The 23,200-nt window shown below is 43.8% G+C and overlaps 1 protein-coding gene across 1 annotated transcript in view; it reads right to left on the bottom strand.

The window, feature by feature from the left end:
- LOC115152688 (inactive heparanase-2-like) overlaps positions 1 to 23,200 on the bottom strand; it is a 113,080-nt gene that overhangs the window by 21,455 nt on the left and 68,425 nt on the right. The window contains exons 6-9 of the mRNA XM_029697425.1: positions 22,317 to 22,364; positions 12,142 to 12,235; positions 9,282 to 9,388; positions 8,993 to 9,107 (exon numbers count right to left, since the gene is read on the bottom strand). Of these exons, the coding sequence (XP_029553285.1) occupies positions 8,993 to 9,107; positions 9,282 to 9,388; positions 12,142 to 12,235; positions 22,317 to 22,364 (364 nt within the window). The remainder of the gene's footprint in view (positions 1 to 8,992; positions 9,108 to 9,281; positions 9,389 to 12,141; positions 12,236 to 22,316; positions 22,365 to 23,200) is intronic.

Here is a 23,200-nt window from a genome sequence, read left to right as displayed (position 1 = left end):
CTTGGAAACACCCCCAGACCAATAGATGTGTTGGTGACCTTAGTAATGGGGCCAATGAGTGACTCTTTGTAGTTTTTAAGAAAGGTAGAGTCCAGCCCAAACACATCATTGGATTTAGAGTTCTTTAGTGAGCTCATCACCTTGTTCACCTTTGACTCAGAAACCACCCTTATGATGAAGCCAGGTTGAGCGTCATTCACTAGCACTGAGCCCAATAAACCAGTGGAGGGGTTCTGTGTCAGTACCCTGACAGAGTCAATAAAGTAGGAATTGAAGGCTATTGCTATTTCGACTGCATCCTGTGTTAGATTGTTATTCACCAGGATTTCTAGTCTTTTTGCAGTGTTACTATGGTCTTTCACTGTTAACTTTTTTAGATTCTCCCAGATCAATTTAGAATTTCCCTTTGCCTCACCAATTATGTTAATAAAAAAGTTTGCCTTGGCCTGTCTGATTTCTTTCATCACCTTATTTCTCAACATGGTAAACCTACGTCTGTCATGCTCTAATTTGGATTTTAGGGCTGTTTTTAGAGCATAATCTCGTTCTTTCATCAATTTCCAGATTTCTTCATTTAGCCAAGGAAGAGTGCTCTTTTGGCCAGGTTTGGATTTGATTTTCTTTAGGAAACCATTTATTGTAGTCTGGATTGTGGATAGAAAAACCTGACTATCAGCTTCCATGTCTGTATAGGACAAGAGATCATTCCAGTTAATTCCATTAATTGCGTTTTCAAAAAAGTTTAATTCACTCTTAGGTATTCTTATTTGATCCGGCTTTCTAACAGTAGAGAGGTTAAACCTGCTCTTAGACAGCTTTCTGGCTGTAAGTGTCAGATTATGATCAGATAGCCCAGTAACCATACTGAATGATTTAGTCACTCTCTCTGGTTTATTACTGAACACCAGATCAATCTGTGTTTTAGAGCAACAAGTTACCCTGGTTGGCCCTTTAACGAGCTGTGTAAGGTCAAAGGTATTAGTGATCCGTTTGAGGGTTTTCCTACAAGACTTGTCTTCATAATTAATATTAAAATCTCCCATTAAGATGACCTCATTCCCAAAATCACATTCCCTAAGCATGTTATTAAACTGGTGAAAAAACACACTTTTGGTGGAAGGTGGTCTATACATTCCAATAAGGGTAAAAGACATTTGGGGAGACAGTGTAACGTTCAGGCCAATACATTCTAGTTCATTATCACATGACCACTCAATTTGTTTACATCGGATATGTTCCTTAATGTAAATCATCAGACCCCCTCCTCTTCCTTCAATCCTGTCTCTCCTGAAAACATTGTAGCCAGGCACAATCAAAGCAGCACATGGAGAGTTTTTATGGAGCCATGTCTCTGAGAGGCAGAGGAAGTCAAGGTTGGAGTCTGAAAAGATGTTGAATTTGATCACTTTTTGGAATGACACTACGAATGTTCAAGTGCCCCCTAGTAGTCCCTTGGGCTTAGCTCGTGGGTCCCAGATGACTCGAGAGTGATTGACACATTGAAAAAAAGTTACATTTTCTGTGTTTTCTGACGGCTGGGTTTAGGCAGTTTTGTTTTGATTAGGGGCAGTTCAGTGGCGCAATTAACAATCCCTCCCGCTTGCACTGGATGCGGATAACTAATTAAAACAGCTTGCGTACCAGAAGCAAAGTCAGGGATCGCATATAGGGGCTTGGGTATGTTTGAAGAGTAAAAATCTATCCTGGAGCCGGGTGAGTCGAGAGAAACCATGGGACCATAGCACTCACCCACTTCCACAGCAGCGACGATCAGTGGACGAGGCCATCTCGTTAAAAAGCCAAATCTCACAAATCAATTTTTTTTGTGCATTGCTAAATTCTAGAGCAGCACGTTTAGATTATAAAACAGGGAGCTATCATTTTTCTTAAACATAGTCTAAATCTAATGTTTAATATGCAAGAGGATTTGACAAAAACAATCATGAAAATTAGTGAAAGCGATGATGATAGCTACAGCAGACTGGGAGATTGTGAGGGGCGGTACTTTATAACTCCGTTGGTAGCGCATGGTACTTGTAACGCCAGGGCAGTGTGTTCGATTCCCGTGATCACCCATACGTAAAATGTATGCACGAATGACTGTAAATCGCTTTGGATAAAAGTGTCTGCTAAATGGCATATACAGTTGAAGTAGGAAGTTTACATACACTTAGGTAAAGTCATTAAAACTCGTTTTTCAACCATTCCACAAATTTCTTGTTAACAAACTATAGTTTTGGCAAGTCAGTTAGGACATCTACTTTGTGTATGACACAAGTAATTTTTCCAACAATTGTTTACAGACAGATTATTTCACTTATAATTCACTGTATCACAATTCCAGTGGGTCAGACGTTTACATACACTAAGTTGACTGTGCATTTAAACAGCATGGAAAATTCCAGTAAATTAGGTCATGGTTTTAGAAGCTTCTGATAGGCTAATTGACATCATTTGAGTCAATTGGAGGTACCGGCTTGCAACTGCACATGGGGACAAAGATCATACTTTTTGGAGAAATGTCCTCTGGTCTGATGAAACAAAAATAGAACTGTTTGGCCATAATGACCATCGTTATGTTTGGAGGAAAAAGGGGGAGGCTTGCAAGCCGAAGAACACCATCCAAACCGTGAAGCATGGGGGTGGCAGCATCATGTTGTGGGGGTGCTTTGCTGCAGGAGGGACTGGTGCACTTCACAAAATAGATAGCATCATGAGGAATGAATATTATGTGGATATATTGAAGAAACATCTCAAGACATCAGTCAGGAAGTTAAAGCTTGGTCGCAAATGGGTCTTCCAAATGGACAATGACCCCAAGCATACTTCCAGTAGTGGCAAAATGGCTTAAGGACAACAAAGTCAAGGTATTGGAGTGGCCATCACAAAGCCCTGACCTCAATCCTATAGAAAATGTGTGGGCAGAACTGAAAAAGTGTGTATGAGCAAGGAGGCCTACAAACCTGACTCAGTTACACCAGCTCTGTCAGGAGGAATGGGTCAAAATTTCCCCAACTTATTGTGGGAAGCTTGTGGAAGGCTACCGAAACGTTTGACCCAAGTTTAACAATTTAAAGGCAATGCTACCAAATACTAATTGAGTGTATGTAAACTTCTGACCCACTTGGAATGTGATGAAATTAATAAAAGCTGAAATAAATCATTCTCTCCTATTATTCTGACATTTCAAAATGTTTCAAATAAAGTGGTGATCCTAGCTGACCTAAGACAGGGAATTCTTACTAGGTTTAAATGTCAGAAATTGTGAAAAACTGAGTTTAAATGTATTTGGCTAAGGTGTAGGTAAACTTCTGATTTCAACTGTACAATGCATTTGGAAAGTATTCTGACTCTTTCTCTTTTTCCACATTTTATGGATTAAATAAATAAAAAACGCATCAATCTACACACAATACCCCATAAAGACAATGTAAAAACAGGTTTTTAGAAATAAAAATACCTTATTTACATAAGTATTCTGACCCTATGCTATGAGATTCGAAATTGAGCTCAGGTGCATCCTGTTTCCATTGATCATTCTTGAGATGTTCCTACAACTTGATTGGAGTCCACCTGTGGTAAATTCAATTGATTGGACATGATTTAAAAGGCACACACCTGTCTATATAAGGTCCCACAGTTGACAGTGCATGTCAGAGCCAAGCCAAACCAAGCCATGAGGTCTAAGAACTTGTCTGTAGAGCCAGACAGGATTGTGTCGAGGCACAGACCTGGGGAAGAGTACAACAAAATGTGTGCAGCATTGAAGGTCCCCAAGAACACAGTGGCCTCCATCATTCTTAAATGGAAGAAGTTTAGAACCACCAAGACTCTTCCTAGAGCTGGCCGCCTGGTCAAACTGAGCAATAGGGGAATAAGGGCCTTGGTCAGGGAAGTGACCAAGAACCCGATGGTCACTCTGACAGAGTGGGGTATTGTGTGTAGATTGATGAGGGGAAAAAACGATTTAATCAGTTTTAGAATAAGGCTGTAACGTCACAAAATGTAGAAAAAGTCAAGGGGTCTGAATACTTTCTGAATGCACTGTATAAAGACGCTGGTTTGATAGAGGGTAATTTAATGCAAATGTATTTAACTATACTCAAGTGTATATGCAAATTAGTTATTTTCAAATATTATTATTCTATCAATATAATAACAAAACACATAAATAGGCCATATATGGTTTATATATGGTAGCATGGGTCTTATATATAAAAAGTGTGTGTGTGTATATGTAACCGATGTGAAATGGCTAGTTAGTTAGCGGGGGTGCGCGCTAATAGCGTTTCAATCAGTGACGTCACTCACTCTGAGACTTGAAGTAGGGTTTCCCCTTGCGTTGCAAGGGCCGCGGCTTTTGTGGCACGATGGGTAACGATGCTTCGTGGGGTGTCAGTTGTTGATGTGTGCAAGGGTCCCTGGTTCGAGCCCAGGTTGGGGCGAAGAGAGGGACGGAACCTACACTGTTACATTGATGCTGTTGACCCGGATCATTGGTTGCTGCAGTGGTAGGTTCTGCAGGTGGTGACCACAGACCACTTCTCAGTTCCTATGCTTCCTGGCTGATGTTTTGGTCACTTTTGAATGCTGGCGGTGCTTTCACTCTAGTGGTAGCATGAGACGGAGTCTACAACCCACACAAGTGGCTCATCCAGGATGGCACATCAATGCGAGCTGGGGCAAGAAGGTTTGCTGTGTCTGTCAGCGTAGTGTCCAGAGCATGGAGGCACTACCAGGAGATAGGCCAGTACATCAGGAGACGTGGAGGAGGCCGTAGGAGGGCAACAACCCAGCAGCAGGACCGCTACCTCCGCCTTTGTCCAAGGAGGAGCAGGAGGAGCACTGCCAGAGCCCTGCAAAATGATCTCCAGCAGGCTACAAATGTGCAAATGTGGAGAACGTTCTGCTGCCTGCAACATCCTCCAGCATGACCGGTTTGGCGGTGGGTCAGTCATGGTGTGGGGTGGCATTTCTTTGGGGGGCCGCACAGCCCTCCATGTGCTCGCCAGAGGTAGCCTGACTGCCATTAGGTACCGAGATGAGATCCTCAGACCCCTTGTGAGACCATATGCTGGTGCGGTTGGGCCTGGTTGGCCCTGGGTTAATGCAAGACAATGCTAGACCTCATGTGGCTGGAGTGTGTCAGCAGTTCCTGCAAGAGGAAGGCATTGATGCTATGGACTGGCCCGCCCGTTCCCCAGACCTGAATCCAATTGAGCACATCTGGGACATCATGTCTCGCTCCATCCACCAACGCCACGTTGCACCACAGACTGTCCAGGAGTTGACGGATGCTTTAGTCCAGGTCTGGGAGGAGATCCTTCAGGAGACCATCCGCCACCTCATCAGGAGCATGCCCAGGCGTTGTAGGGAGGTCATACAGGCACATGGAGGCCACACACTACTGAGCCTCATTTGGACTTGTTTTAAGGACATTACATCAAAGTTGGATCAGCCTGTAGTGTGGTTTTCCACTTTAATTTTGAGTGTGACTCCAAATCCAGACCTCCATGGGTTGATAAATTGGATTTCCATTGATTATTTTTGTGTGATTTTGTTGTCAGCACATTCAACTATGTAAAGAAAAAAGTATTTAATAAGATTATTTCATTCATTCAGATCAAGGATGTGTTATTTTAGTGTTCCCTTTATTTTTTTGAGCAGTGTATATATATATATATATATTTGACATAAAGTTTAAACATGAATTCCCAACTGAACTGACGGATTACGTTGACTTTTTGTCTGTCATTATACAATTATTTATGTGCTATAATTCAGTCAATATTTGATGGATTTCTTATTTATTTAAAAAGCGTTGAGTAGCTTCATTATGCAACAATACCAGAACTGTATTTTTGACCTTTTATAAATGTCTTATGTTCTATGAGTCTATAGAGATTCGTATGTTGGTTCCAAGAGAGAAAACCCATCAGGTCAGGGAAACTTCAGGACCTCCACAGTAGTCTTTCTCTGTCTGATCAGTCAGAGCTGTGTTTAATGAGCAGGTTTAACCAGGCTGATCTGTGTGCCTGATTTACTAACTGAGAAAGATGGAGATGTCAATGAGTTGTCTACAGGATGTGCCCAGTTAGACATCTGGAGAGCAGGGCGAGAATCAGGGAGAGAATCAGGGAGAAAATACACACAGGGACGGATAGTACTTTAGATAGTCCACCCTGAGAATCTGGTAGTTTAAAGATATCAGTTTAGATATAGCGTACCGGTAGTAGCCACTGCCATGGGTAAAGAACATATAGTAGTTAGAAAGAACTGGATGGCGAAGACCTTGTGTTTGAAACATTGCAGTCAATAGAGAGGGGAGAATCTTCAGCCTCTACCTAGTGAGGAAGGAGGCAGGGCAGGTGCCAGAACGAATCAGTTGGATGGGCATTTGATTTCCATAGGGGGTGGCACTATTTTTTTCACGGAGCCTCCTATGGTAAAATTGTTTTAATCGGTTTTATAGTAAAGATGTAATTAAACTGTCATAATGTTTTCATCTGATTGTCAAACAAATCACTTGAAAAAGTAGGTTACCTTTGCACGTTAATTCTGTGCACCCGCTAACTTTCCTTAAATTTGTGAATGGCTGAAACTACCTCACCGGAGAAAGGCATCTGTGCGAGCGAAACAGCGCTCCTCTGTCTTACTATATGTAGCCCATGTATCTGATGCTGTCTGGCCAAAAATAATATGACATGACATGGTCTATTTGGCCAGATAGCATCAGATACATGAGCAGTAGGGCAGTAGACCAAGAGAAGAGGAGGGAGGGCAAGGAGGTATGGTAGGCCAGGCCCCCTAAGTCCTGCCCATAACACCGGCCCGAGAGGGAGGGAAAGATGGAAGGATGAAGAAAGGGCAGTAGGCCAGGAGAAGAGGAGGGAGTGCAGGCTAAATGAGAGCCAGACTGTGTGACTGAAAGCTTGTTAACCACAGCCTTTACAGATAAAAGTGTAAGGTTAACCATTAGGCTGTATCAGTACAGGGCCTTGCCCATTAGTGTTTTAATGCTCCTAATTACACTAACTGAATAAGAGAGGGTAGGATTCATGTTTTTAATTACAGTGACTGTATTAGGAGAGGGGTTAACAATGTGAAGTCTGTTTTAATTAGGGGCACGTATAAAAAAAAAAATATGAAAACCTGCAGTAAACAGTAACACAAAAACACCATTTTATTAGCCATAGAACACAGAAAACCAGAGAAGTATCTATTTCAACAGCCCTCTGTGTCCTTAAACACTGGAATCCTAGAAAGAGTAAATTAGAATGCTGTGTGAATAGGAATAAACACACTGTAAACACACTCTTTGGCAGCTACAGTGTAGTGTCATGACAATGAACTGGGATTGCATAACTATAGCCACTTAACGTTTTACTGTTATAGTGAGAGACAAAGCCTAGAATGTATCAGAAACCCAGGGGTGTATCCAACAATGGAGAAAGAGAGAGAGAGAGAGAGAGAGAGAGAGAGATGATGGGGTCTCGTAGCAGAATGGAAAAGTAATGAGAGAACGAAGGAGGGTGAGAGAGCTAAAAAGGATGAAAGGAGAGGCCTATAAAGAGAGAGCAGAGGGAGGCCCATATCTGTTTAACAGACAAACCACCCAGGAAGCAGGCTAATACACTAAGCTGATGTCACATCCCAAACTTCTTCACATGTGCTAGGTCAAAAATAGACTGAGAGAGAGTGAGTTCAGGAGAGGAAAACAGAATGACGGAGAAGGGATAGGGAGAAGGAGTAGGTAGACCCACTACAACTACTGGACCTAGACCATGGAGGAGAGGAGGAGTAGTGGTGGTGTTGAGGGGTGAGCGGATAAAGTCCTAAGTTCGACTGGGTCAATTGTCAGAACGGGGTCCAATGAGTGTTCAGAGAGATGGAAAGGGACATGTGGTTGGCATGTGAATACATCTCTGGGGCCTGCGGACAGCTCTGGCCTGTAGTGGTTCCCCCCAGCAGGTAGACTGGCAGAGCAGTCCGACGCCCAGCCACAATAAAAGCATTGTGATCCTAGAGGGGGGCATCCTTCCCAGAAAAAGAGAATGGAACGAGAGGGGAAATAATTGTCTGCTAGTTTTTGAGCGGTCTCCCTAATAAACACCACCCATCCCTGCAGCAGCTAAATAAAGTAACAAGTTCTCCACATCTTCTTTAGGCATCCACCAGATGCTGATAAATCATTTTTATGAATATGCCACCGCAGTAGCATTGTAGAACTGACTCTCTGTCTGGATCAAAGAGTCTTGGATGTCTCTATCTCGATCTCTGGCCGCCCTCTTCACGTTCCCCTAAATAAGTGAATAGTCCTTCAGTCCTGGTGACCCATAGGGTGCAGGCTTTTGTTTCAACTTGGCACTAAAACCCTTAATTCAACTAATCAACTTACTGTATCATCTGGCAAACGATTAGTTGGGTGTAATGCTTGCCCTGAGCATGGTCTTGTACCCCTGATGCGGCATAGTCCAATCCCAACAGCAGAGGGCAGTGGTGGGAATCAGGATTGGACTACACCATTGCAGACAGTGCCGGAGGGGGAGTAGCAGCCTTTTGCGTACCTACAGCTCAGGTTGCAGATCTGTCACCAGCCCAGCGCTGCACACAGAGGGGTACTCATTTTGTGATGGGGGAGGGGAGAGTCATGACACCATCCTGGTCACTGACAAAGGGCTAGGGTTACACAGTGATTCGCCCTCGCGTCCAGCCAGTCAACACCACTAAACGCCTTTCATCTGGCCTAATAGCTCCCACGGGAAAGAACGCTAGGTACCACAGAGGACTGAGATGAGCCTACAGTAGCTGCCCAAAGCTACACCAAGGAATGGACTAAGAGTAGCAATAGCTCCAATGAACGTTCCCTTGTTATCCAGTGAGAGTAGAAAGGAATGATTTGTCCAGTACTGCTTTCATGATGATTTTTATAGAATTTATTTTTATTTGACCTTTATTTTACTTTTATGATAAAGCAGAGTGTGAGACTCACCGGTAGTGGGTTGAAGTGCTGGTCTACGAGGTGTGTGTACCCATAGTCGAAGAACGAGTGTCGCAGGACAACATCAATCCCCTGCATCGCTGCCATACCCAGAGTGTTCAGCCACCTGAAATACACACACACACACACACACACACACACACACACACCCACACACACACACACACTCACACAAAGTGAGAATAATGCCTGAGTGAGGTGACACTTCATTTGATTGATTGATTTATAGATTGATTGATTGATTTATAGATTGATTGATGTATAGATTGATTGTACTTACAGAAAGCCAGCAGCATAGGTATCAGAGAGGTTATTGGTTCCTCCAGCCCACGCCGGACCTACTCCCCCCAACCACACCTTCTTACCAGGTGCATGGCTATTCACTACCTGAGAAAGAGAGAGAGTGAGGAAAGAGAGAGACAGAGAGAGTGGAAACAGAGGGGACAGAGGAAAGAGAGGGGGCAAGAGAGAGGGGGGAGAACAGACAACAGAAAAATAGGGGATCAGATCAGAGAAAGAAAGAGAAAGGGGCTGCAGGTAGGCTAGCGGTTAGAGCACTGGGCCAGTAACCGTAAGGTCGCTAGTTTGAATCCCCGAGCCGACAAGGTGACAAATCTGTTGATGTGCCCTTGAGCAAGACACTTAACCCTAATTGTTCCAGGGTCGCGGTTGATTATGGCTGACCTTGGCCGTGACCCCACTCTCTGAGGGTGTCTTTAGGGGAGTTGGAATATGCAATGTAGGCTTGGCCCTAATGTATGTGTTCTCTGTCACCTGGAGCTGCATGGAAAATGGTCCAGGAACAAAAGGACAATGCCCAAGGACTAGTCAGCCCTTCCCACTCTGGGGGGCCTAAACATATCTCTCTGTTACTGTAATCAGAGGACTGACTATTGTGAAAGAATAATGCTATAGTATCCATGTCTGGTATCTATTTGTTCACTCTGATGCTAACTATATGGATGGGTGATCTCTGTGGTTACTTGTTTCTGCACAGGGTGAACTCTGAATTACTCTATTATGCAAACTATTTTATTGTCTTCTCAGGAGTTCTGTCTTATTTACATTGGTCTCACCCCCCACACAAGCCTTTAGATTCTGTGACACCCTGTGGAGATTGGACCTGGGAGTGTTTAGGTTACTGTAAACTTGGTATCGTTTGATTGGTCAATTGTGGTTGGTTTTGTGTTGGAAGGTTACACCTTCAAATGTTATAAATGGGATTAAATGCCTTTGTTCTCTCTTAGAATGCTGTTCATTGACTACAGCTCAGCCTTCAACACCATTATCCCCTCCAAGCTCGTCACCAAGCTTAGGACTCTGGGTCTGAACACCTCCCTCTGCAACTTGATCCTGGACTTCCTGACCCTTAACACAGGGGCCCCACAGGGGTGTGCGCTTAGTCCCCTCCTGTACTCACTGTTCACCCACGACTGTGTGGCCATGCACGACTCCAACACCATTATCAAGTTCGCTGACAACACGATGGTGGTAGGCCTGATCACCGGCGACGATGAGTCATCCTACAGAGAGGAGGGCAGTGACCTGATAGTGTGGTGCCGGAGTAAGACCAAGGAACAGATCGTGGACTACAGGAAACAGGGGGGCGAGCACGCCCCCATCCACATCGATGGGACGGCAGTGGAGCAGGTAGACAGCTTCAAGTTCCTCTGTGTCCAAATCACTAAAGAGTTTAAATGGTCCAAACACACACGTACAGTCGTGAAGAAAGAGCGACAGTGCCTCTTCCCCCTCAGGAGATTGAAGAAGTTTGGCATGGGCACTCAAATCCTGAAAATGTTCTACAGCTGTACTATTGAGAGCATATCGACTGGCTGCATCACTGCTTGGTATGGCAATAGCACCGCTCTCGATCGCATGGCTCTACAGAGTGTTGTGTGGACAGCCCAGTACATCACTGGGGCTGAGCTGCCATCCAGGACCTCTATATCAGGCGGTGTGAAAAGACGGACCGGAAAATTGTCAAAGACCCCAATCACCCAAGCCATAGACTATTTTCTCTGCTGCCACAGGGCAAGAGGTATTGGTGCATCAAGTCTGACAACAACAGACTCTTGAACAGCTTCGATCCCCAAGCAATACGACTGATAAATAGCTAACAAAATAGCTACATGGACCGAGTTGACCTTGTATCTTTATTGACCTTTTATTTCAGTATTTGTCTCTATGCACATTCACAGGGCGCTAGACACACTGTCACTCAAACACATACACACGCACACGCACACGCGCACACACACACACACACACACACACACACACACACACACACACACACACACACACACACACACACACACAACTGGCCTACCTGGTTAAATAAAGGTGAATTTTTTTAAAATGTTTTATAAAAATAAAAATACAGCTCTGTCTCCCCTCGTGTTCTTTACAAACGTCAACGGATTGATAAAACATCTGGACTGAGATGAACTCTATTGGATAGCCGATCCCCAACTTTAGTCCCATCCTGCCGGTCCAAAGCCAGCTACAGCAGCGTTTTGTATTCATTCTCAATCACTTTAAGGACCATTAGGGAAATTCATGATCTGAGACTGTTAAATGGATCTCTGTCCAGAAGACCTGTTCTCTCTGCTCTAAACAGCTTCCAGAGAATCTCTCTCCTAGCATGGCTGCAAACCATTACTACTGGACAGCAAATGGGGAAACGCACGTACAGTACAGCACAGACACGCTTGCATACACGCTCGCGCACATACACACACAAACTCACACACAATAGGGCAGTACACATTGTTCTTTGGTGGGTCCTCTCTTTTACAATAGACAATAATTGGGTCTTTTCTACCAGCTCAGAGACTATGACTATAGGTTGGTAGCAATTATTTCTTAATTGTGAGCACGACAGACCGGTTCTTATGGCCTTTTTTTCTCACTGAGGGAAGTTACTGTTCTAGATCTGAGAGTTGAGATCCATAAAACTGAACTGGGAACTGTGTCCTTACAGAGGTAGGCCTATGGAGGGATGAGGCAGGGGGACAGGAGAGCACTGGGGCAGGGGTTGGGAAGAGACACGTGTAACGGAGGTGATTTGGTGAAGAATACTTACATAATGACTGACCTTTCCTGAGACCTGGTGTCAACAGTTCCCTTTCTCTCACCTTGAGTACTTTAGTGATCTGTTCGGTCAGGGTGTCCAGCAGGCGTGTCTTCAGAAAGTCCTCTACTTTGGTCACTCTGCCATCCATGTAGTAGCTACAGACAAAACAACAACACACACAGACACTTCAGAACAGAATACAAGCAACTTCTGAGAAATGCACACAGCAAATTCTCCAGTGTTAAAAAAAACGAAATTAACATCGAAAGTGTTGAGTCTGTGGACCCATATAGACACCGGAACAGTGTTAAATTAACACACTACTTAGTGTAAAACCTTATTTATTCAAATATTTTCCATGGTGCCTTGCCTTTCAAGTAAATTGTAGAATTACCACCCATGACTGAATTTGTTAGTGACAGAGACATGGTTGTTACATTCATTCATTTTCAGTCCTGTGGACTAAGCGAATATGTTATAGTTTTACCCCTAGGACAGGGGCATGAAACTCATACACATCACTCATGTGTGGTAACTCTACAAGGCAAGGCACTTAATTTACAACTGTTCTGGTGTCTATATGGGTCCACAGATTCAACACTTTCAGTGTCGATTTAAAACTCAGTGTTGTTTTTTTAACACTAATATCATTAACTGGTTATAATCAGGTTATCTGACGCCAAATGCTCTCACTACACTTTACACTTAAGAGTTTGCACTTATCATAAAGTCTCATTCTCATGAGAAAAAAGGCTACGGTACACACAAACTGAAACTCTTACTAACTCTTCATGATAAAATCCAGTAATAAACCATTTAGAAATAGTTTGTTCACCAATTAATAATAATTATTTAATATTAACATATATTACCTATATTTGCAAACGTTAGTAAGCTATATATACAGTGTATATATATTTTTTTTAATTAACCTTTATTTAACTAGGCAAGTCAGTTAAGAACAAATTCTTATTTACAATGACGGCCTACTCCGGCCAAACCCGGACGACGCTGGGCCAATTGTGCGCCGCCCTATGGGACTCCCAATCACGTCAGGATGTGATACAGCCTGGATTCGAACCAGGGTGTCTGTAGTGATGCCTCAAGCACTGAGATGCAGTGCCTTAGACCACTGCTCCACTCGGGAGCCCCCCCCCAATATATTGATTGTATTTTTATATAGCGCCTTTCCAGGTACTCAAAGCGCTGTAAGGTAGGGAAACTCACCTCATCCACTACCAATATGTAGCACCCACTTGGGAAATACACAGCAAACCACTTGTGCCAGAACACTCACCACACATCAGCTATCAGGTGGAGAGGTGAGGAGTGACATATTGGTGTCTCTGGGGGGTCTTTGGCCTCGTTCGCTAACTACCTCTCTCCAAGAGTGCAGTGTATAAAGTCAGAACATCTGCTGTCTCAGCCACTGACTCTCACCAAGGGAGTACTCCAAGGATCGATCCTAGGCCCCACGCTCTTCTCAATTTACATCAACAACATAGCTGAGGCGGTAGGAAGCTCTCTATTCCATTTACATGCAGATGATACAGTCTTATACTCACCTCCAAAACAAAGGTCATGTGGTTTGGTAAGGAGAATGCCTCTCTCCCCACCGGTGTGATTACTACCTCTGAGGGTTTAGAGCTTGAGGTAGTCACCTCATACAAGTATTTTGGAATATGGCTAGACGGTACACTGTCCTTCTCTCAACACATATCAAAGCTGCAGGATACGGTTAAATCTAGACTTGGTTTCCTCTATCGTAATTGTTCCTCTTTCAACCCAGCTGCCAAACTAACCCTGATTCAGATGACCATCCTACCCATGCTAGACTCTTTACCATTGGGCCATCAGATTAGCCACCAATGCTCCTTATAGGACACATCACTGCACTCTATACTCCTCTGTAAACTGGTCATCTCTGTATACCCATCGCATAAAACCCTCTTAGGCCTCACACCCCCTTATCTGAGATACCTACTGCAGCCCGCACCCTCCTCATACAACACCCATTCTGCCAGTCACATTCTGTTAAAGGTTCCCAAAGCACACACATCCCTGGGTTGCTCCTCTTTTCAGTTCGTTGCAGCTAGCGACTGGAACAAGCTGCAACAAACACTCAAACTGGAGTTATCTCCATCTCTTCATTCAAAGACTAAATCATGGACACTCTTTCTGACAGTTGTGGCTGCTTCACGAGATGTATTGTTGTCTCTACCTTCTTGATTTTGTGCTGTTGTCTGTGCCCAATAATGTTTGTACCATGTTTTGTGCTTCTACCATGTGGTGCTGCTGCCACGTTGTGTTGCTACCATGTTGTTGTCATGTTGTGTTGCTACTATGCTGTGTTGTTATGTGTTGCTGCCGTGCTATGTTGTTGTCTTAGGTGTCTTTTTTAGTGTTGTGGTGTCTCTCTTGTTGTGATGTGTGTTTTGTCCTATATTTGTATTTTTAATCCCAGCCCCTGTCCCGCAGGAGGCCTTTTGCCTTTTGGTAGGCTGTCATTGTAAATAAGAATTTGTTCTTAACGGAATTGCCTTGTTAAATAAAGGTTAAATAAAATAAAAAAATAAATATGGAAATTAGGAAGGAGGGGGATGATTCGGTGGCCATGATGGAAATGGGACCAGGTTGGGAATTTAGCCAGGACACTGGAGTTAACATCCCTACTCTTACATTAAGTGCCATGGGATTTATTTGTGACCACAGAGAGTCAGGACACCTGTTTAATGTCCCATCTGAAAGATGGCACCCTATGCAAGGCAATGTCCCCATCACTGCCCTGGGGCATTGGGATTTGATCTTAAGATCAGAGGGAAGGGTGCCCCATACTGGCCCTTCAACACTACAGTATTTAGATAGTTATTCACACAAGTTCTATTTAAATTACTTGTTTGGTTTCTCACTATGGGTAGCTTCCATCTCACTCTACCAGCCCATGTACCTTCCTGTTGCTTATTCCCACCAAAGTGGAAGAAAGAAAAGAGACTTTTGTGATTTGGTTAGCCACACCCTAAGCTAACGTAGCTAGCTAACGAAGAACGCACATTCTCTTCAGCTAGCAGTGTGCTTGCTAAAGCTAGGCTACTAACACTTGAGTTGAATGCTAGCGAGCTAAACGCTGGGACTAGAACTAGCTCCTTTGCTAGCTCTCTCTACCTGCACAGTAGTATTCTTCTCTCACCTAGCTCACCAGCACCTTTACTGGCTAGGCTGACCGGTCCTACCTTCCGGTTTTGCGGTCTTGAGATCCCTCTAACCTGTAGAGCCACTCCACCTTGCTGTGCTCTCCGGGTTACTGCGTGCCATTTATGATAGGCTTGTAACCCACTTAGAGTCATGGTTACCATCTCCCCTTGCCAGGATGACCCAAGCCAGGCACGAGCTCCCATATCTGCCCCTGCGGCTCTCGCATCTCAGAGAAAAACTCCCATCCTTTCTGCTTTGCTTGAGAGGCAGTCGACTACCCGGAGTCTTGTCTGCCCTGCAGCACACTGTCTAAGGTTAGCCAGAGAAGGAGACAAAAAATGTGCTCCTGCTCCGGGTACCCCCCCTCCAAGCCACATCTGTACCGGGTAGGCGACAAGCACTCATCTGTACCCATCTCGGCGGAGGTGATTGACAACCTTGACTCTCTTCTCTTATTTAGCGAAGACACGATCTCGGGAGAGTGGGAGATAGAAGATGATGAGGCTCATGCTAATAGCAGCCTCTCCAACTTTGAGCCCGAAGATGGAGGAATTGAGTCCCCACTTCCTCCCTTCCAAACACCTGCACCCGCCCCCAGGTGCACCGCCAAGGGCACAGCCGGTGATGAGGTTGCTAATCCCATCTGGGATTACACGCTTATTAACATCTGCAAGCGAGCCACGGCCAAACTTGGCATCGAGTGGCTCAATGTCCCACCGGACCATTTGTACGAGTGGAGGAGACTCCAACCGCAAACAGCCCTGACCAAACCTAGCAATCCGATGGTTGTGGCTTGCCTAAAAGAGGCAAAATGGTCCTGGGAAAAGCATTTTTCTAGTAGACTAACCCCTAATGGTTCCCCTACCCTGAACATGCATAGACAAGTTTCCGGTTTCCATAAGGTCCCTCCGGTGGAGCCTCCTCTGGCTAACTACCTTAATCCCTCACGCAGTGCATCCCTGTCGGTTAACACCACCCTCCCGAACAAGATAGGATGCTTTTTTTCATTTATCATAAGATGTACATAACTGCAGCCCATTCGGTCAGAGCCCCTATCATGTCCACTTTACTTACGGCTTATCAAGAGAAGCTGCTGGACAATATGGAAAGTCAACGCACAGATGACCCTGCTATGTGGGAGGAAATCTGTGTCACCACATATCTCAACCTATGTGCCTCTCGGGACACTGTACAGAGTTGTTAAGGTCAACGGCATCATGGACTTAACCCAGTACTAGCACATTTTAGCCAAAAACCTGGTTGCCTCTACCAGCAGACTGATATCAAGGATTTGGAAAGATTCTCTATCGAGGAATGGTCTAAGATTCCTCCCAATGTGTTATGCAATCTAAGAAAACATTTTAGAAAAAGTCTCAAGGTTACTTAGGTGAGGTATAGAAAGGTATTGAAAACAGGAGTGTCAATCATTTTAACCCTATCTTTTAGAGAAAAAAAGTATTACTTGTAAAACAAAATCTCTTTCTCTGAGCAATTGAATTAGCGTGAAATAATGTACAATATAGCTCAGTACTTGAATTCTTTATTTTATACAGACAATTTTGCTCATCTTCATCAACGGCGTTAATCCCACTGCATATGACTACTACCAATGCTACAGGCCGTTTTAAACCAGAACATTTTTGGGGTTCAGTTCCCCTTTCATTTAACATTTATTTAATTAGGCAAGTCAGTTAAGAACAACTTCTTATTTTCAATAACGGCCTAGGAACAGTGGGTTAACTGCCTTGTTCAGGGGTAGAACGACAGATTTTTACCTTGTCAGCTTGGGGATTTGATCTTGCAACCTTTCGGTTACTAGTCCAACGCTCTAACCACTAGGCTACCCTGCCGCCCCAAATAAAGATTCATAAGATAATGTATACGGTGTTTAATATAGATAAATTATATATACTAATATATTAATTATTATCAAAGTATTTTTGGCAGTACCTGATCTAAAGCAATCACTATTTACAGTTTATGAGTGCTATTAACATGGTATGGGTTTCCATTGAATTCAGGTAGGTTTAGGCTACTATCAATAACGTCATGTAACCCTTTTCTGGGGAATTGACACAGTGGGTTTTGTCACATTTGGCAATGCAGACGATAACATTCTACTTGAAGGGGGTATAAAAAAGACATTCACAACACCTTTATGAAACCAGTCATAACACCTTGCAGTATCATTTATAACAACCTTCATAACACATTTTTTCAAAATCATGTATAAGATGTTTTCAAAACATGTAAATTGTCATTTCAGAACGAAAAGTTATCAGTAACACAGAAATATATCTTTATATGTACATTTATTTAGAAATGTGTATTTTCACAGCCACAGTACCCAACCCCCAAAGTATTATCGTAGGAACACATTTTTGGCTTAAGTTGGCAGAGAACATGCTGCAGGCCTAACATGACATTTACGATTTGTGCTCCAGACCAGGACTCACTGTAGACCAGGTACTCTGTTTGCTTCAGATCCACCTTCTTACTGTATGTTCTGTACTCACTAATGGATACTGGGTCAAATTGACACAGAACATCTACTGTGTATAGGCTTTTGAACATAATTGGAGGGTGAAGATAATATTGATAATTCCAAGGGCTGTTTACCCAGTGGCATCCTGCAGCACTGAAAGAGCGAGGATACAAAACACTCTATGCACACAGTAACTAACTGTGCTGCTCCTAGCCAGTTCCGTGAATAGTGTATTAGAGCACGGATGTCTTACATCACGAATGGGAAACTTTGATGTGGGCCACAAAGAACATTTTGCAGTTTTAAAGTTTGCTGCATTTCTACACATTTTGCCATGGGGCCGGGAGAAAAAATTAGCAGTTTCACAGCTAATTTCCAACGAATTTTACACATTTTGCCAATGGGTGGAGAGAAATGTTTGCCGTTTTGAATATGATATCTGAGTGAGAGTGACTTACAAAATCAATGGGGAGCCCCCGATTGGTAATTTGACCATGATTCAAATGTTTAGCTGACATGGGCTAATTGACTGTCAAGAGGAAGACTACTGATGCACAACCAAATATCTAAATTGCACCTTGTGTATTCTACTATTCTAACTCTCAACAGTATTTCAAGGGAATTTCATTTTGAAAACTTCTTATGAATGACGAAGAATGAATGTATTATAAAGTTTGTTATGATACGGCAACACTCATAAAGGTGTGATGAATGCCTTACTGTCCCCTTCAAGCAAAGTGTTACCATGTACCGTACATTGAGGAAGTTATTTGTGAAGTATCTATTTTGTGCTAATGAAGACTTTATATATTCTATATAAAGCCTTTATAAATTGTCGTTTTTTTAAGTGGGACCTAATTGTAAGAAAACTATAAAATCTTTTACCCTCAAGGGTTACCAAAACTGGTAAAGCGCTACCAAACCGGGTTATGATATCATTTATGTATGACCAACTTTGTCAGACAAAAATACATAGTACACAGTAGTTTTGTAGGGAAGCTGTCTGCTGATCTGCTCCTCTACCTATGGGAAGAATTAAAGCGTGAACACATCTGTAGAGAACAGAACGTATCCTCTATTTGGAATTACATTCTTTACCAAGACAATGATGAATCACCTTTCCTCACAGCAGTAGCTCTCTCTCTCTCTCTCTCTCTCTCTCTCTCTCTCTCTCTCTCTCTCTCTCTCTGGCTGTATCTATATACTGTACTACTCTGTCTCCCCTCTACAATGGTTCTCTCTCTTGACTTGTGAGTCTCAGAGCAGTAGAACAGAGCAGGGATTCTGTAGTGGAATGGTTGAGATGTAGATAAATACCAGATTTAGTCTGAGACGAGTATTAAGATGTCAGAGGGAGTAGCGAGAAAGTGACAAGAATTGGAGGAAGGCAGGGAGGGATCAGAAAGAGAGAAAAAGGAGGCAAGTGAGAGAGAAAGAAGGAGAGCAATAGAGAAAGGGAGACAAGAGAGAAAGGGTGCGCTCGTGTGTATGTGTGTGTGTGAGTGTGAGTGTTTGTGAGGGTCTAAGCTCCACCAATGAATAAAATGTGGCCCTCCAGGGGAATGGGCCCTCAGGATTTACGGGTCCGGCGGGACAGTGAATAGTGTGGAGAGCAACACAAATCTCTCTTACCCTCCTGCAGTCTTTGCTCTTTCTTCCTCCCACTGCTATCTCTATTTTCTCTACTTTCTCCATATACTGTAGCTGTAAAAAACATCAGTCCTCTTGCTGAGTGTTCAATCTTCTGACTACATGGTCTCTATGTCTCTATTCATGGAGCAATACTCCCGCTAAGCCAAAACATGTGACTTGCGTAACCCTCGGTTCTCTGATATTATAAGTGAGATATCTCACATGAAGGGGATTGACAAGAATCTCAGAAACTCGAAGAACCAATCCCACACGTCTGTCGGAAACAGACAAGTCGAGTGGCGAATAAGGTGAGCCCCTCCCCTCATCCCCCCACTCGCCCACCCTCTGATCATTCTCGAGCATGCTGAACTTCCTCAAGTTCTTGCTAGTAGGGAATGTTATAGTGCTATTTGGGTTGCTAATTGGATTCTTTCTGCCATTTCAAGATTTCTTGTTTTTTATTATTATTTGTGTACTTGTTGGACATTTTACGGCATTGTTAGGAGCTAGTAACATAAGCATGATCACTGCACCCACTATAACATCTGCTAAACTGTGTACACAACCAATAAACTGTTATTTTATTTGAATGCGGTGAGACATCTCACTCATAATATCAGAGAACCGGGGCTACGCAAATAACCTTAACCTCTTATAGGTTCTCTTTCAGTTGTTAGTTTCGATATCTCACATGAGGGATATGGCCAACTCCCGTATCACAGCATGCTCTCTGAAGCCAGTTAATCTCAACGTAACGACCCTCAGAGGCCCCGACACTGAGGACAGTATACGCCAAAGAAGACGCAGTGACGTCTAGTCGGTAGAACGTCATGAAAGTATGCCCAAGAAGTAGCCGTACCCCTGGTGGAGTGAGCCCTCAGGCCTTCCGGAGGCTGTAACTCCTGCTATTATAGGCCAATATAATAGCTTCCACAATCCGTGGTAACCGTTGACGAGAGAGGCGTCTCTCACAAAGCACACAAAGAGCTAGTCGCTCTCGTGCAAAGCTTTCGTTCTATCCAAGTATGTGAGCATTACGGGTACTGGACACAAACGGGGGGGGGGGGGGGGGGTAAAGTCACCCAACACAGAAGACAAGAGAAGAAAAACCTGCACTCGGCGGAGTAACCTCACAGCACACCTGTGAACAGATGAACAGGAAAACGGATCAGGTCATGCTGGGGAGAGCTAAGAGAATGACTGTTTGTGAGGAAGAGAGGTGAGATTGATCAAAAGGTGAGCGAGTGGCTCTTTATCAGGAGGGGAGCTGCTCACCTCATTTGCCTCTCGACCTGTCTGTATCCGACAGACGTGTGTGATTGGTTCTTTGAGATGATGAGATTCTGGTGAATCACGCTCACGTGAGATATCAAAACAAATCATTGAAAGAGCACACAACCACACTATGAGGATGAAGACAACAGTAGGGAAGTGACAGGGGATGTTCTGGCAATACTGGAGAAAGAGAACATTGAAAACGTACTGTAGGGAGGTGTATGTTAGCGTCAGCTTGGGAAGATATACCTGTTGTATATTTGTGTGTGTGTGTGTGTGTGTGTGTGTGTGCGTGCCTGCATGCGCGCTTGTCTGTGTGTAAGAGGTGTGGACGCTTAGTGCTACACTAATCATCCCTAACCCTCTTATCTGAGCTCCCCCACAGAATGCCAGACCGAGGGAGACAACAGGCATGGTGACCTGTCTGTTCACAGATACACTCTAGCATGTGTAACACCTGTTTTGTGTTCCTAACATGCAACATGCTGTTCCATGCCAAATTATTCCAATATGTAAACTGTATAACTAAACCAAGTTGTTCAACACAAATCTAATATGTACCGTCTATAGGAAGCGCTGCTATTATGGATGGATTGGTGCAACTTTCTCTCTATAGAAAAACACAAGACCGAATCATTCACGTAGCGTGTCTTCAGATCTTAGGCAAGGTTAGTCATCATGCAAGTGTATTTCACTGTTGGTCAAAGTGGCACCTTTTCAGAGCTTTTATTGGTTAAAAGTTGGTTTATAGAGGTCAGCCTATCTGTCACGCAGTCTGGCTAGCATAAAACCTAGTCCTGTTGTGTAACGAGGGTAATTGGCAGGACGTGTGTGTGTGTGTGTGTGTGTGTGTGTGTGTGTGTGTGTGTGTGTGTGTGTGTGTGTGTGTGTGTGTGTGTGTGTGTGTGTGTGTGTGTGTGTGTGTGTGTGTGTAAGCATATGGTTTGACTTTGCCAGTGTGGGTGGTGCTAAACCTTCCTCTTCCCAATCCCTTAATTAGCCTGACCTTGGCCTTAACAAGGCCCTGCTCTAGCAGTGTGGTGTGTGTCTGTGTGTGCATTTGTACGTGCGTGCGTGCGTGCGTGCGTGCGCGCGTGCGTGCGTGCGTGTGTTAATGAGACAAATATGTGAATACCTTGGCACGAAACAGCAATATTCCCTTATTTTGAAACTACTGCACAGACTATATTACTTCGTTCTGACAGCGATGCCATTTTTTTGCTCTCTCAGAATGTCAACCACAGTTCCTCTTGCCTGCCTGTAAAACAATGACCATTACAAACCACAACAACAGCCAGACATGTCTTTAGCCGCTCAGTCACTTCAAAAACGACACCACAAGTCAGAATGGGGAGGAAAGCAGAGGAGAGAGAGTGTGAGGGAAAATACCAAACTAAAGCCATGCCATTCTTTCAGCAGCTGGTTCTCACTATAGCTTGTATTTTTTATAAAAGCCTTCAAAACATTTGTCCCTGGAAACAGTTTGACTGGAAACCATTTTTATTCTACTTTACAAACTTTAAGAGGTTTTATGAATGAGAACTTGTTTATTGTTATTATGATGATGATTATTATTATATAGGGAATGTGTGTATGAAGCTAAGTGATACAGGTATGCAGATATAGGATAGAAAAAGGGGTAAAATACCTACTGTTGCCACGTTACAGCATCCACAACAGAACCAGCGTTCTTCATGAACCTGGGAATAAAAACACAAGAGATTTAGTTCACCACTGAGATACCAGTACTTCATTTTGGAATGACACACATTTTTTAAAATAAAACACAGACTTTTGATTAGTTTCATATGTCTTGGCTTCTTGACCAGGTTGTCAATGTGTGTGTATGTGTGTGCGCGTGTGTGATTCAGTGAGTGTGTGTATTTCTAACTGTTAAAGCCAAAGAGACACGTGAGAAACAAGACATGAGGACCGGGTAGTCTCAACCTGAAACTCTCCTTATTTGGGTCTGAGAGTCTTTCTGACATGTCTAGATTCTTCTATCTAAACAGCTTGTCAGAAAGGCACTCTCACCAGCTAAAGATGTTTAGTCTTGGTTACATCTTTTAACTGACACCGATGTTACCTCCGTCCATTTGGCCTTTGTTTTCTTAAGCAGACAACTGTGGCAGACACACACACACGCACACACACCTGAGACAGAGGCTGTGACCGTGAGACAAAGTCAAACCAGGGGAAAGACCGGTCGGTTAAACCAAGGGAAAGACCGGTCGGTCAAACCAGGGGAAAGACTGGTCGGTTAAACCAAGGGAAAGACCGGTCGGTCAAACCAGGGGAAAGACCGGTCGGTCAAACCAGGGGAAAGACCGGTCGGTCAAACCAGGGGAAAGACCGGTCGGTCAAACCAGGGGAAAGACCGGTCGGTTAAACCACGGGAAAGACCGGTCGGTTAAACCACGGGAAAGACCGGTCGGTTAAACCAAGGGAAAGACCGGTCGGTCAAACCAGGGGAAAGACCGGTCGGTTAAACCACGGGAAAGACCGGTCGGTCAAACCAGGGGAAAGACCGGTCGGT

The sequence above is a fragment of the Salmo trutta genome, chromosome 18 (genome assembly GCF_901001165.1).
Source record: "Salmo trutta chromosome 18, fSalTru1.1, whole genome shotgun sequence".
In the NCBI taxonomy this organism is placed as follows: Eukaryota; Metazoa; Chordata; class Actinopteri; order Salmoniformes; family Salmonidae; genus Salmo; species Salmo trutta.
The sequence above is the reverse complement of the archived record's forward strand: the minus strand, read 5'-3'. Positions and strand labels throughout refer to the sequence as shown.